Source organism: Salvelinus alpinus, chromosome 32, assembly GCF_045679555.1.
Source record: "Salvelinus alpinus chromosome 32, SLU_Salpinus.1, whole genome shotgun sequence".
In the NCBI taxonomy this organism is placed as follows: Eukaryota; Metazoa; Chordata; class Actinopteri; order Salmoniformes; family Salmonidae; genus Salvelinus; species Salvelinus alpinus.
Genome location: NC_092117.1, coordinates 16806453 through 16820799, shown reverse-complemented (window position 1 = coordinate 16820799; position 14347 = coordinate 16806453). Strand labels below are relative to the sequence as shown.

Sequence of the window (14347 nt, the reverse complement as noted above, 5' to 3'; positions counted from 1 at the left end):
GCGAGTGGAGTTAGACCAATAAGCTCTATTTTTGTCTCATCAGACCACATGACCTTCTCCCATTCCTCCTCTGGATCATCCAGATGGTCATTGGCAAACTTCAGACAGGCCTGGACATGCACTGGCTTAAGCAGGGGGACCTTGCGTGCGCTGCAGGATTTTAATCCATGACGGCGTAGTGTGTTACTAATGGTTTTCTTTGAGACTGTGGTCCCAGCTCTCTTCAGGTCATTGACCAGGTCCTGCCGTGTAGTTCTGGGCTGATCCCTCACCTTCCTCATGATCATTGATGCCCCACGAGGTGAAATCTTGCATGGAGCCCCAGACCGAGGGTGATTGACCGTCATCTTGAACTTCTTCCATTTTCTAATAATTGCGCCAACAGTTGTTTCCTTCTCACCAAGCTGCTTGCCTATTGTCCTGTAGCCCATCCCAGCCTTGTGCAGGTCTACAATTTTATCCCTGATGTCCTTACACAGCTCTCTGGTCTTGGCCATTGTGGAGAGGTTGGAATCTGTTTGATTGAGTGTGTGGACAGGTGTCTTTTATACAGGTAACGAGTTCAAACAGGTGCAGTTAATACAGGTAATGAGTGGAGAACAGGAGGGCTTCTTAAAGAAAAACTAACAGGTCTGTGAGAGCCGGAATTCTTACTGGTTGGTAGGTGATCAAATACTTATGTCATGCAATAAAATGCAAATTAATTATTTTAAAATCATACAATGTGATTTTCTGGATTTTTGTTTTAGATTCCGTCTCTCACAGTTGAAGTGTACCTATGATAAAAATTACAGACCTCTACATGCTTTGTAAGTAGGAAAACCTGCAAAATCGGCAGTGTATCAAATACTTGTTCTCCCCACTGTAGGTCTGGCAGCAGGAATCGGTGGGTTGGTGGATATCTTCAGCAAAGCACTGTGTGTGTGTGCGTTTGTGTGTGTGTGTGTGTGTGTGTGTGCGTGCGTGCGTGCGTGCGCCTGCCTGCCTGCCTGCCTGCCTGCCTGCCTGCCTGGTGGATGGTGGGATAAATAGAACTGCGTCGGTGTGTGGCTGTTTTCTCCTCGGCTTTTGTGGCTTTTTAATCAAAAGCAATCTGGAGGAGGAGAGAGTGAGAGAAAGGGGGACGAGAGGGGGAGAGAGAGGGAAAATATGGAACATGCCATGGTGTTTTATTTTAGTTCTCTTTAAGGAGCCATCAGGGAGTCTTATGGAATCTGGTGAACAGAGGGTCCCCCCTGATTCCTCTCTGTCTGTTTCTAAGCCATAGTTTGTGTGTGATGCTGAACTTCACAGTTGGTCTGTCGCTATTCAAATTGGCTCAGTGCTTATCTTAATTACTTGTGATAATAATAGCTACTCACTATACACAACACAATGCTGTTCTCATGTGATATTCAATACAATATGTACCAAGTAAGTTGCTAACCAACTATTGATAAAGCAACTTGGCCTTTAAATAATTATATCCATGTAAATTATTTAGATTTTAACAAACAAATGCAGTACTCTATGTATCAATTTCCTCCAGGTGATGTGGCTGGGTAATAGCTGTGTTATAACCTCTTCCTCCAGGTGATGTGGGTGTGTAATAACTGTGTTATAACCTCTTCCTCCAGGTGATTTGGCTGGGTAATGACTGTGTTATAACCTCTCCCTCCAGGTGGTGTGGCTGAGTAATAACTGTGTTATAAACTCTCCCTCCAGGTGGTGTGGCTGAGTAATAACTGTGTTATAAGCTCTCCCTCCAGGTGATTTGGCTGGGTAATGACTGTGTTATAAACTCTCCCTCCAGGTGATGTGGTTGTGTAATACATGTGTTATAACCTCTCCCTCCAGGTGATTTGGCTGGGTAATGACTGTGTTATAAACTCTCCCTCCAGGTGATGTGGTTGTGTAATACATGTGTTATAACCTCTCCCTCCAGGTGATTTGGATGTTTAATAACTGTATAATAACCATATAATACATCTAAGTATCTGTGTTCCTCCAGGTGATGTGGGTGTGTAATAACTGCCGTAAGCAGCAGGAGATCCTCACTAAGCCAGGGGAGTGGTTCTCAGGTCCAGGGAAGCCAGGTCTAGGCTCAGGCATCAGTGACCCGGCCATGTGTGGCCTGAACCCCGGTGACAAGAAGCTCCGTTCCCACTTCCAAGTCCCCCTGGGGCCCCTCGACCCCAATCACCCCGGTGACCCAGGACTGGCACCCGGAATGGACCCCCGGTCACGTAGCGAGCCGCCGTAAGCCATGGCCATGAACACACAAATGGTTAACCTGTAAACCTCTACAATGCACCTTAGTGACTGCTGCCCCATGTACATAGTCATTGAACACTGGTCACTTTAATAATGTTTACATACTTCCTATATACACTAAGAATACAAAACAATTAAGAACAACAGTTAGTTCCATGACACAGACTGACCAGGTGAATCCAGGTGAAAGCTATGATCCCATATTGATGTCACTTGTTAAATCCACTTCAATCCGTGTAGATGAAGGGGAGGAGAGGTTAAAGAAGGATTTTTAACCCTTGAGACCATTGAGACATGGATTGTGTATTTGTGCCATTCAGAGGGTGAATGGGCAAGACAACGTATTTAAGTGCCTTTGAACAGGGTATGGTAGTATGTGCCAGACATACCGATTTTTGTCAAGAACTGCAACGCTGCTGGGTTTTTCACACTCAACAGTTTCCCGTGTGTATCAAGAATGGTCCACCACCCAAAGGACATCCAGCCAACTTGACACAACTTTGGGAAGCTTTGGAGTCAACATGGGCCAGCATCCCTGTGGAACGCTTTCAACACCTTGTAGAGGCCATGCCTCAAACTCAACATTAGGAAGGTGTTCTTATACTCAGTTTACTCAGTGTACGTATATACTGCATTCTAGTCAAGGCTCATCCTATTTAACTACTACTGTACACACCTTTTATATTCATATACTGTCCATACTGTCTGTACACACCATCATATACATACAGTGCATTTGGAAAGTATTCAGACCCCTTCACTTTTTCCACATTTTGTTACGTAACAGCCTTATTCTAAAATTGATTAAATTGTTTTCCCCCCTTCATCAATCTACACACAATACCCCATAATGACAAAGCAAAAACAGGTTTTTAGAAATGTTTGCAAATTTATATCACATTTACATAAGTATTCAGACCTTTTACTCAGTACATTGTTGAAGCACCTTTGGCAGCAATTACAGCCTCGAGTCTTCTTGGGTATTTACATTTACATTTAAGTCATTTAGCAGACGCTCTTATCCAGAGCGACTTACAAATTGGTGCATTCACCTTATGATATCCAGTGGAACAACCACTTTACAATAGTGCATCTAACTCTTTTAAGGGGGGGGGGGGGTTAGAAGGATTACTTTATCCTATCCTAGGTATTCCTTAAAGAGGTGGGGTTTCAGGTGTCTCCGGAAGGTGGTGATTGACTCCGCTGACCTGGCGTCGTGAGGGAGTTTGTTCCACCATTGGGGTGCCAGAGCAGGGTATGACGCTACAAGCTTGGCACACTTGTATTTGGGGAGTTTCTCACATTCTTCTCTGCAGATCCTCTCAAGCTTTGTCAGGTTGGATGAGGACTGTCGCTGCACAGCTATTTTCAGGTATCTCCAGAGATGTTAAATCGGGTTCAAGTCCGGGGTCTGGCTGGGCCACTCAATGACATTCACTTGTCCCTAAGACACTCCTGCGTTGTCTTTGCTGTGTACTACAGGTCGACCGATTAATCGGGTTGGCCAGTTAATTAGGGCCGATTTCAAGATTTCATAACAATCGGTAATCTGCCTTTTTGGACGCCGATTATAGCCGATTACATTCCAATCCACGAGGAGACTGCGTGGCAGGCTGACCACCTGTTACGCGAGTGCAGCGTCAAAAGGACCTTGTGGCTGCAAGGAGCCAAGGTAGTTGCTAGCTAGCATTAAACTTATCTTATAAAAAACAATCAATATTCACATAATCACTAATTAACTACACATGGTTGATGATATTACTCGGTTAACTAGCTTGTTCTGCATTGCATATAATCAATGCGGTGCCTGTTAAATTTATAATCGAATCACAGCCTACTTCATCTTCGCCAAACGGGTGATGATTTAATAAAAGCACATTCCCGAGAAAAGCACAATCGTTCCGCAAATGTACTTAACCATGAACATCAATGCCTTTCTTAAAATCAATACACAAATCCATATTTTTTTTACCTGCATATGTAGTTAAAAGAAATTCATGTCAGCAGGCAATATTCTTCTCTTGCGTTCAGTGCAAGCAGAGTCAGAGTATATGCAGCAGTTTGGGTCGCCTGGCTCGTTGCGAACTGTGTGAAGACCATTTCTTCCTAACAAAGACCGTAATTAATTTGCCAGAATTTTACATGATTATGACATAACATTGAAGGTTGTGCAATGTAATAGCAATATTTAGAATTATGGATGCCACCCGTTCTATAAAATACGGAACGGTTCCGTATTTCACTGAAAGAATAAACGTTTTGTTTTCGAAATTATAGTTTCGTATTTGACCATATTAATGACCAAAGGCTTGTATTTCTGTGTGTTAATTATAATTAAGTATATGATTTGATATTTGATAGAGCAGTCTGACTGAGCGGTGATCGGCAGCAGCAGGCTCGTAAGCATTCATTCAAACAGCACTTTACTGCATTTGCCAGCAGCTCAATCATTGAAGCACAGTGCTGTTTATGACTTCAAGCCAATCAACTCCCGAGACTAGGCTGGCAATACTAAAGTGCCTATAAGAACATCCAATAGTCAAAGGTATATGAAATACAAATGGTATAGAGAGAGAAATAGTCCTATAATAACTACAACCTAAAACTTATTACCTGGGAATATTGAAGACTCATGTTAAAAGGAACCACCAGCTTTCATATGTTCTCGTGTTCTGAGCAAGGAACTTAAACATTAGCTTTTTTACATGGCACATATTGCACTTTTACTTTCTTCTCCAACATTGTGTTTTTGCATTATTTAAACCAAATTGAACATGTTTCATTATTTACTTGAGACTAAATTGATTTTATTTATGTATTATATTAAGTTAAAATAAGTGTTCATTGTTCATTCAGTATTGTTGTAATTGTCATTATTACAAAAATATATATATAAAATCGGCCGATTAATCGGTATTGGCTTTTTGTGGTCCTGCATTAATCGGTATCGGAATCGGCATTGAAAAATCATGATCGGTCGACCTCTACTGTGTACTCAAGGTTGTTGTTTTATTGGAAGGTGAACCTTTGCCCCAGTCTGAGGTCTTGAGCGCTCTTGAGCAGAATTTCATGAAGGATCTCGCTGTACTTGGCTCCGTTCATCTTTCCCTCGATCCTGACTAGTCTCCCATTCCCTGCCGTTGAAAAACATCCCCACAGCATGATGCTGCCACAGACCTGAGAATCTTGTTTCTTATGGTCCGTCCTTTAGATGCTTCTTAGCAAACTCCAAGTGGGCCGTCGTGCCTTTTACTAAGGAGTGGCTTCCGTCTGGCCACTCTACCATAAAGGACTGATTGGTGGTGCTGCAGAGATGGTTGTCCTTTTGGAAGATTCTCCCATCTCTGGAGCTTCTGTCAGAGTCACCTCCCTGACCAAGGCCCTTCTCCCCCGATTGCTCAGTTTGGCCGGGCAGCCAGCTCTAGGAAGAGTCTTGGTGGTTCCAAACTTCTTCCATTTCAGAATGATGGAGGCCACTGTGTTCTTGGGGACCTTCAATGCTGCAGAAATGTTTTGGTACCCTTCCCTAGATCTGTGCTTCGACACAATCCTGTATCGGAGCTCTATGGACAATTCCTTGACCTCATGGCTTGCTTTTGTTCTGACATACACTGTCAACTGTTGGACCTTATATAGACAGGTGTGTGCCTTTCCAAATCATGTCCAATCAATTGAATTTACCACAGGTGGACTCCAATCAAGTTGTAAAAACATCTCAAGGATGATTAATGGAAACAGGATTCACCTGAGCTCAATTTCCAGTCTCATAGAAAAGGGTCTGGATACTTATGTAAATAAGGTATTTCTGTATTTTATTTGTAATAAATTGGCAACATTTTCTAAACATCTGTTTTTGCTTTGTCATTATGAGGTGTTGTGTGTAGATTGATACAAATAATTTTATCAATTTTAGAATAAGGCTGCAACTTAACAAAATGTGGAAAAAGTCAAGGGGCCAGAATACTTTCCGAATACAGTGTATATATTTATATTCCAGACTCTGGCATTGCTCGTTCTGAAATTCATTTATTTTTTATTTTGGGGATTTGTGTGTATTGTTTTGTATTGTTAGGTATTACTGCACTGTTGGAGCTAGAAACATAAGCATTTCACTGCACCTGCGATAACATCTGCAATATGTGCATACTCGACCAATACAATTTTATTTTATTTTAACCTACTTAAACCTTACTCTAAACTGACATACACCTAATCCGTTCTCTCTGTCGCTCTCTCTCTCTCGTTCTCTCTCCTTCACCCACCAGGAGAAAGCCGGGCGATCAGAACGTTAAAGGTCGAGGTGAGCGTCGGCCGGGTCACCCCAGACTCCATACCCAGGTGTCAGTGGACCGGGACCAGTGGGAGCGGGAGCGGAGGGAGGGCCGGCGGCTGAGTAAGGGCCGCTCTCTGGAACACGACCCTGTGGGAGTGGGGGTCCCCCGATGGACAGAGGAGGGCTACCACATAGACCCCAACGCCCCCCGACATTTAGCCCAGCCAGTGGAGCCACTAGGGGGCAGGCACCCTCTACAGCCCCAGGGGCGAGGCAGGGGGGTTGGGATGGGGATTGGGTTTGAGAGTGTTGGGGGCATTGGGGGCCAGCCTGAGGCTATGCTGGGCCAGAGGACGGTGGTGGGGGGCACTAGAGGGCCACAGGGCCTCGGCCCTCCACAGCTCCAGCCCCCAGAACTCAGGGAGCCTCCTGGGACAGCCCCAGGCCCCGGACCCGGTCAGGATCCCCTCCTGCGCCGGTCCAAACGGGAGAAGGCTGAGAGCATGCTGCGCAATGATTCGCTCAGCTCGGACCAGTCAGAGTCTCTGCGGCCGCCCCCGCCACGGCCCTACAAGTCAAAACGTGGCGGTGCCGGGAAGAGACAGACATCTGTCAGCAGCTCAGAGGAAGAGGGAGGGACCACGCCGGAGTATAGCAGCTGTGAGGACGCCGAGATTGAGAGTGTCAGCGAGAGAGGTGAGAGAGGTGAGAGAGGTAAGAGAGGTGAGAGAGTCCAAGTTTCACATAGACACAGATCTAGGTTCAGCTTAACCTCGCCAAATCTTAACCATAACCATGAAGGGACACAATGCAACACTAACTTCAGATCAGCTGCTAGGGCCAGCTTCCTCCCACTCCGTGAAAGAGCTTACCGATACTGTATGCATCCCACACTGCAGTGAAAGAGGTACGAGTGTGTAGTAAGACTGTGCACTCTCTTGTTTAGAAGACATGCTGGGCACAATTTAAAACACAGGGCTCTCTCATGGTGTGAGAAAGTGTGTGTGTGTGCTCACCTTTTAACACACACACGTTGCAGGTGATTGTAACTAGTAGTGACTAGTGAGCTGTTCAGGCTCAGTCTGCTTTCTTCATTGTAACATTCCAAACTCGAGGTCGCATTCTACTTTATTACAGGTAATCATAGGCTGTTCTTATGAGATTATTAGATGAAGGATAGTGGTATTTGACAAATCGTCTCTTAATGTGGAAGAATGTTCTTGGAGTCTATATATTAATGTATAGTGTACATATAATGTAATCATTGTACCTGATCTCAGATCATTTTCTCCTGAGCAAACATGTTCATTAACATTATTCAGCGATATGGGTTTGGCTGTTGAGTGCGTGCGTGTGTGACGGCATTGTGTGTGTGCGTGCGCTTGTGTGCGTGCGCTTTTGTGTATATGATATTCTGGCCGTTGCTTGGCCTGAGGGTTTCAGGATAGGTTTACCCTGCCCTGACCACATGTGACCCTGGCTGACAGAGCTAGGACAGACTGCAACCCTGGAGCCATTGGAAATAACATTCGATGCTTCTGTAACATCGTCTCAGCTATGTGACTACTAATGTTAGTTTTAACCATGCCCCTGTACCTAGCCATGTCCTAGCTATTTACCTTAGCATGTCCTACAGTACTAACTATAGGCCTAGACAGTCAGACTCTGTTATCCTGTATGTTTAGGATACACTGAGTGTACAAAACATTAAGGAACACCTGCTCTTTCCATGACATAGACTGACCAGGTGAATCCAGGTGAAAGCTATGATCCTTTATTGATGTCACTTGTTAAATCCACTTCAATCAGTGTAGATGAAGGGGAGGAGACAGGTTAAAGAAGGATTTTTAAGCCTTGAGACAATTGAGACAGGGATAGTGTGTGTGTGTATGTGTATCTTTTTGTGATTTCTGAGGCCAAAAATGCTTGATTTTGGGGTAGATTTTCTGAAATTGTGCGATACATTTTGCAATGTTTTTTTTATTACGTTAATTTCATATAAAGCAATAAAGTCATATGTGCTCAGTTTTAGGACGATTTTAAGCAGAATACATGAAACAAAAACAATAAGTAACATCTAAATTGCTCAATTGTGTTTATTTTCCTGAACAAACAGCTCTGTCATAATCCACTCACACCTCTCCATCAGGCTTGGGGCTTGCTATCAACACGAGATGCACCTCCCATATTTTTTTTCTCTCTCTCTCTCTCTGTGTCTCTCTCTCTCTCTCAAATGTTTTTTCAAAGCTGATCAATCGCTTTCAATTTGAGGATCGATATTTCTAATAATTTGTCTTCAAAATACTTGAGATTGTGTTTTTATGATCCGTATTAAGTTTTACAAGAGTTTAAAACGGCAAAGCTGACAAATTGTACTCAGTGCTTTGAGCAGCGCTCTCCATAGACGGACTGGGGAGAGCAGAGTGCCGACCACCCTACTAAAGCCAAGGTTAGCGGAGCAAAACGCCACTCACCTTGATTCTTTCAGCGCTTGCCACGGTCTTCCCTGCTACCACTTCAGTCATGGTGGTCTGCCGCTGATGTGGGAACTGTTCTGACATTCTCATGTGCTTTGCTGATTCAAAAGGACTGTTAATTGTCGACTTTCTCTAGTTTCCAAAAACATTTGGAAATTGTTTTGCACGGTCGTTAGCTGTTTTTGTTGGCAAATGAGATTGATTTCTGTTCATTGTACTGCCTGTCAGCCATCAACAGTCAGCCATCATCTTCGCACATGAATACGCCGACAGACCAGGGGGGGAAAAATGTTGTTGACGTGTGGTTGGATTGGGCCATTTTCCACGATAACAGTGCAGTAATTGGTCAAAATTACAAACCTGCTTTTAATTTGACCCTTTTATACGCTAAAAGTGTGGGGATTGGTCAAAATTGCGAGCTCTCACATAATATGAGCTGATTGGTTGATTTTGCATTGAATTATGCGATCGCAGAATCGCGGAATCCTGGAGGGACTCATTTAAGTGCCTTTGAACGGGGTATGGTAGTAGGAGGTACCGGGCACACCGGTTTGGGTCAAGAACTGCAACACAACTGGATTTTGATGCTCAACAGTTTCCGTCTGTATCAAGAATGGTCCAACAGCCAAAGGACATCCAGCCAACTTTACGAAACAATGAGAAGCATTGGAGTCAACATGGGCCAGCATCCCTGTGGAACACTTTCGACACCTTGTAGAGTCCATGCCCCGACTAATTGAGGCTGCTCTGAGGGCAAGGGGGGGGGGGGGGGGGGGGGGTGGTCCTCAATATTCGGAAGGTGTTCTTATTTTTTTGTAAACTCTGTAGATACATCACATTTTCTAGAAGGAGAAGGTAGTTACACAACATGACCAAAAGTATGTGGACACCTGCTCGTCGAACATCTCAGTCCAAAATCATGGGCGTTTAATATGGAGTTGGTCCCCCTTTTGCAGCTATAACAGCCTCTTCTCTTCTGGGATGGCTTTCCACTAGATGTTGGAACATTGCAGCGGGGACTTGCTTCCATTCAGCCACAAGAGCATTAGTGAGGTCGGGCACAGATGTTGGGCGATTAGGCCTGGCTTACAGTCGGTGTTCCAATTAATCAGGGCCTTCCCCAAACTGTTGCCACAAAGTTGGAAGCACAGAATCGTCCAGAATGTCATTGTATACTGTAGAGTTAAGATTTCTCTTCACTGGAACTAAGGGGCCTAACCCGAACCATGAAAAACAGCCCCAGACCATGCCTCCACTTCACAGTTGGTGCTATGCATTCGGGCAGGTAGCGTTCTCCTTGCATCCACCAAACCCAGATTCGTCCGTCGGACTGCTAGATGGTGAAGCGTGATTCACCACTCTAGAGAATGTGTTTCTACTGCTCCAGATTCCAATGGCGGCAAGCTTTACACTACTCTAGCTAACTCTTTGCATTGCACATGGTGATCTTAGGCTTGTGTGAGGCTGCTTGGCCATGGAAACCTCGACGACCAGTTCTTGTGCTGACATTGCTTCCAGAGGCAGTTCGGAACTTGGTAGTGAATATTGCAACCGAGGACAGATACATTTTACGCGCTACGCTCTTCAGCATTCGGCGGTCCTGTTAGCGGTTGAGCCGTCGTTGCTCCTAGACGTTTTCACTTCACAATAACACCACTTACAGTTGACCGGGGCAGCTCTAGCAGTGCAGACATTTGACAAAGTCACTTGTTGGAAAGGTGGCATCCAAAAGTCACTCAGCTCTTCAGTAAGGCCATTCTTTTGCCAATGTTTGTCTATGGAGTTTGCATGGTTTGGTGCTTGGTTTTATACACCTGTCAGCAACAGGTGTGGCTGAAATAGACAAATCCACTAATTTGAAGTGGTGTCCACATACTTTTGAATATATAGTCTACTACTGTATACACGGCATTGAGAAGAATAGGCTTCAGTCTGCTTTAATTTCATGCCATTTGTTCCACATGCCAACCTAGATTGAAACCAGACAAAGCTCTCTAATGACTAATAGATCATATGAGAGAGGAAGAAGAGATTTGTCAAAACTAGTTCTAAACATACCAGTGCAGTAGCGAGCCATGTTTCCTTTTTTAGTTTGGACCGAGGCGGGTTAAGATGCTTGAGTTGGCACAGGAGGAGTGTTCAGGCATTTAAATCATTCTGTGACTGCATGTGCACACACTTTTAGTTTGTAGGTGCGTTACGGCGTACGTAAGTACAACAGTAGTGAGGTCGTATATTTCCTTCGTTTAACTAGACTTTCTAGTGAAAGTTTGCTCAACAACCATGAAGAGCTCAACAAACATACATCACGTGTAGACTCTCTTTCTTTCTCAATCTCTAAGAGGAGAAGGTCGTCAAGTCCTGGGTGATTCTGGTGAAGTGAAGCTAAATATTCAATGAACTCTGTCCTGCTTCTGTAAACACAGTTGTTATGAAGGAGGTCCAGATCTGGCTCTGTTGTGTATAGTGGTAGTTGAGCTGGTATGTGCAGTGTATACACCTTGTGTGTGTGTGTGTGTGTGGGTGTGTGTGGGTGTGTGTGTGTGTGTGTGTGTGTGTGTGTGTGTGGGTGGGTGGGTGTGGGTGGGTGAGTGTGTGTGTGTGGGTGGGTGTGGGTGGGTGAGTGTGTGTGTGTGGGTGGGTGTGGGTGGGTGGGTGTGTGTGTGTATGTCTCCTTCTGTCTTCTTCTCCTGTTTGAGTTGATCTCTTCTCTCATTTAGGGGACTGGGAGTGCTACCCGCCGGACCCCACTGTGTGGCATGTAAGTGACCGAATCTATTTTTCTATCTGTTGAAGTGAGTGTGTGTTTGTGTCTGTATAAATGAGACAGATAGAGACAGAGGGAAAGAGGGGTAATGTGTTTGCTCCCAGGCTGCTGATTGAATCAGTGTTGTTCACAGCATCCTGTGACATGGCAGCCGTCCAAAGAGGGTGACCATCTAATTGGCCGAATCACCCTGAGCAAGAGGAGTGCTATGCCCAAAGAGGCCGGAGCACCGCTGGGGCTGAAGGTCAGAGCTCACACCAGACACAACCACACTGTGGCTAGACTGTTTTTGTGTGTGTATGTGTGTGTGTGTGTGTGTGTGTGTGTGTGTGTGTGTGTGTGTGTGTGTACGTGCATGTGTGTGTACATGACTATGTGTGTGTGTTTGTGTGTATGTGTGCATGTGTTTTCTCAGGTGGTTGGGGGAAGGGTCACAGAGGCGGGCAGACTGGGAGCCTTCATCACTGTAGTCAAGAAGGGCAGTCTGGCCGACATCGTGGGACACCTTCGAGCAGGTATGCACAGAGTGTGTGTGTGTGTGGTGTGTGTCAGTGGAGGCTGGTGGGAGGAGCTATAGAAGGATGGGCTCATTGTAATGGCTAGAATGGAATAAATGGAACAAAGTCAAACGTGTGGTACTCATATGCTTGATGTGTTCAATACGGTTCCATTTATTTTATTCCATTCCAGCCATTACAATGAGCCCGTCCTCCTAAAGCTCATCCCACCAGCCTCCTATGGTGTGTGTAAGTGTGAGTACACGTGTGTGTATGTGTGTAGGTTTTGAAGAATGACAGGTCATTGTGTATTTTCAGGGGATGAGGTTCTGCAGTGGAACGGCAAGATGTTGCCAGGAGCAACCCAGAAAGAAGTTTATAATATCATTCTCAATTCCCAAGCAGAACCTCAAGTGGAACTAGTGGTGTCTCGGCCCATTGGGTAAGTCAGGAATAAGAGTCTCTTACCTTTGATGAAAAGACGGTGAACCCTGATAGATACTCTCTGATCAAGTCTCTGTTTGTATATTTAGTACTGGTGAGATAATGCTTAGGTTAGTCCATCGCCAATTTAGTTCCCCCCTTTCTTTCCAAGTTGTACGTTCCTACACTTCCCCTCATGGATTTACAAGGAATGTACTGGTGTAAGAATTAGGGTGGAAACTCGCTTCAAACAATTCAAAACATCAATCCGATGTTTGACATTTTTTTAATGTCGAGTGAACGAGTGCAATTTGAGGAGAAGGGGATGAAACAGAATTGGTCTCCATTTAATTGAGTTTCATTGTTCACACACTCCATCCACATACAGTACCAGTCAAAAGTTTTGACACACCTACTTATTCAAGGGTTTTTCTTAATTTTTTATATTTTCTGTATTGTAGAATAATTGCGAAGACATCAAAACTATGAATTTACACATATGGAATCATGTTGTAAATAAAAAAGTGTTAAACAAACTAAAATGTATTTTAAAGTAGCCACCCTTTGCCTTGATGACAGCTTTGCACTCTCTTGACATTCTCTCTTGAGTAGGTGTCCAAACCTTTGTCTGGTACTGTACATACATTTGGTTTTTATTTTGAACAGTTGTCTCTTTCTGACTTGTTTTGCTCCTTCCTAAAAAAAAATATTTATTTCCAAACACTTGCGAAGGGTGTATAAAGTCTATCAGTAAGTAAAGCTACAGTATTAGTGTCCCCTTCCAACCCAAATTACCCAAGCCCCCCACCCCACACCACCCACCCCCACACCATGTGACCATAGAGCTGAAGAATGGCCAAATTAGTAGCCGCAATAAGGGATTGTAAAAGTGTATACTGGGTTGTAACATTTTTGTTTATTTATCCTAGTCCTTTTACATTGACCCTACTCTTCCCTTCTGGTTTTACCTACCAATATGTTGCAGTCAAGGCAACGCTTAACAATGGTGTCTGTGGACTTGTGTTATACTGTCCTGTCAGATTGTAGTGTGACTTTGACTGATATGTCTCTTTGGCTGATTACAGTGATATCCCAAGAATCCCAGACACGTCCCACCCTCCATTAGAATCTAGTAGGTATCTCCTCTGGTCTCTCTCTCTCTCTCTCTCTCTCTCTCTCTCTCTCTCTCTCTCTCTCTCTCTCTCTCTCTCTCTCTCTCTCTCTCTGCTACACTGTATCTCTCTTTCTTTTCAAACCTAGTTGTTAGGGGTTTAACTGGGCGAGATGCATCTTGTCTTATTTCTGCCCTCACAGCAGGTTCCAGTTCATTTGAGTCCCAGAAGATGGAGCGGCCATCTATATCGGTCATGTCCCCCACCAGCCCCAGTACACTTAGAGACCACCCACAGCTAATGCCTGGACAGCTTGCAGTGAGTATACACCAACAGCTGTGTGTGTGTGTGTGTGTGTGTGTGTGTGTGTGTGTGTGTGTGTGTGTGTGTGTGTGTGTGTGTGTGTGTGTGTGTGTGTGTGTGTGTGTGTGTGTGTGTGTGTGTGTGTGTGTGTGTGTGTGTGTGTGCGCACTCAAAAATGTGGGATTATTATGCATTTGTATGTGATAGTAATCTGGTTTATGGTGATCATTTCCATTGTGTGT

General features: G+C 44.4%; 1 protein-coding gene across 18 annotated transcripts in view; it reads left to right on the top strand.

Moving 5' to 3' along the window:
* Positions 1-14347, top strand: part of rims1a (regulating synaptic membrane exocytosis 1a) — a 72855-nt gene that overhangs the window by 31609 nt on the left and 26899 nt on the right. For 12 of the 18 annotated variants that reach the window (XM_071380605.1, XM_071380608.1, XM_071380611.1 and 9 more), the window contains 8 exons: positions 1991-2238; positions 6519-7240; positions 11724-11764; positions 11904-12014; positions 12186-12285; positions 12586-12709; positions 13776-13822; positions 13996-14120. In XM_071380605.1, the coding sequence (XP_071236706.1) occupies positions 1991-2238; positions 6519-7240; positions 11724-11764; positions 11904-12014; positions 12186-12285; positions 12586-12709; positions 13776-13822; positions 13996-14120 (1518 nt within the window). The remainder of the gene's footprint in view (positions 1-1990; positions 2239-6518; positions 7241-11723; positions 11765-11903; positions 12015-12185; positions 12286-12585; positions 12710-13775; positions 13823-13995; positions 14121-14347) is intronic. The other 6 variants (XM_071380610.1, XM_071380622.1, XM_071380604.1 and 3 more) reach the window with 3 other exon arrangements.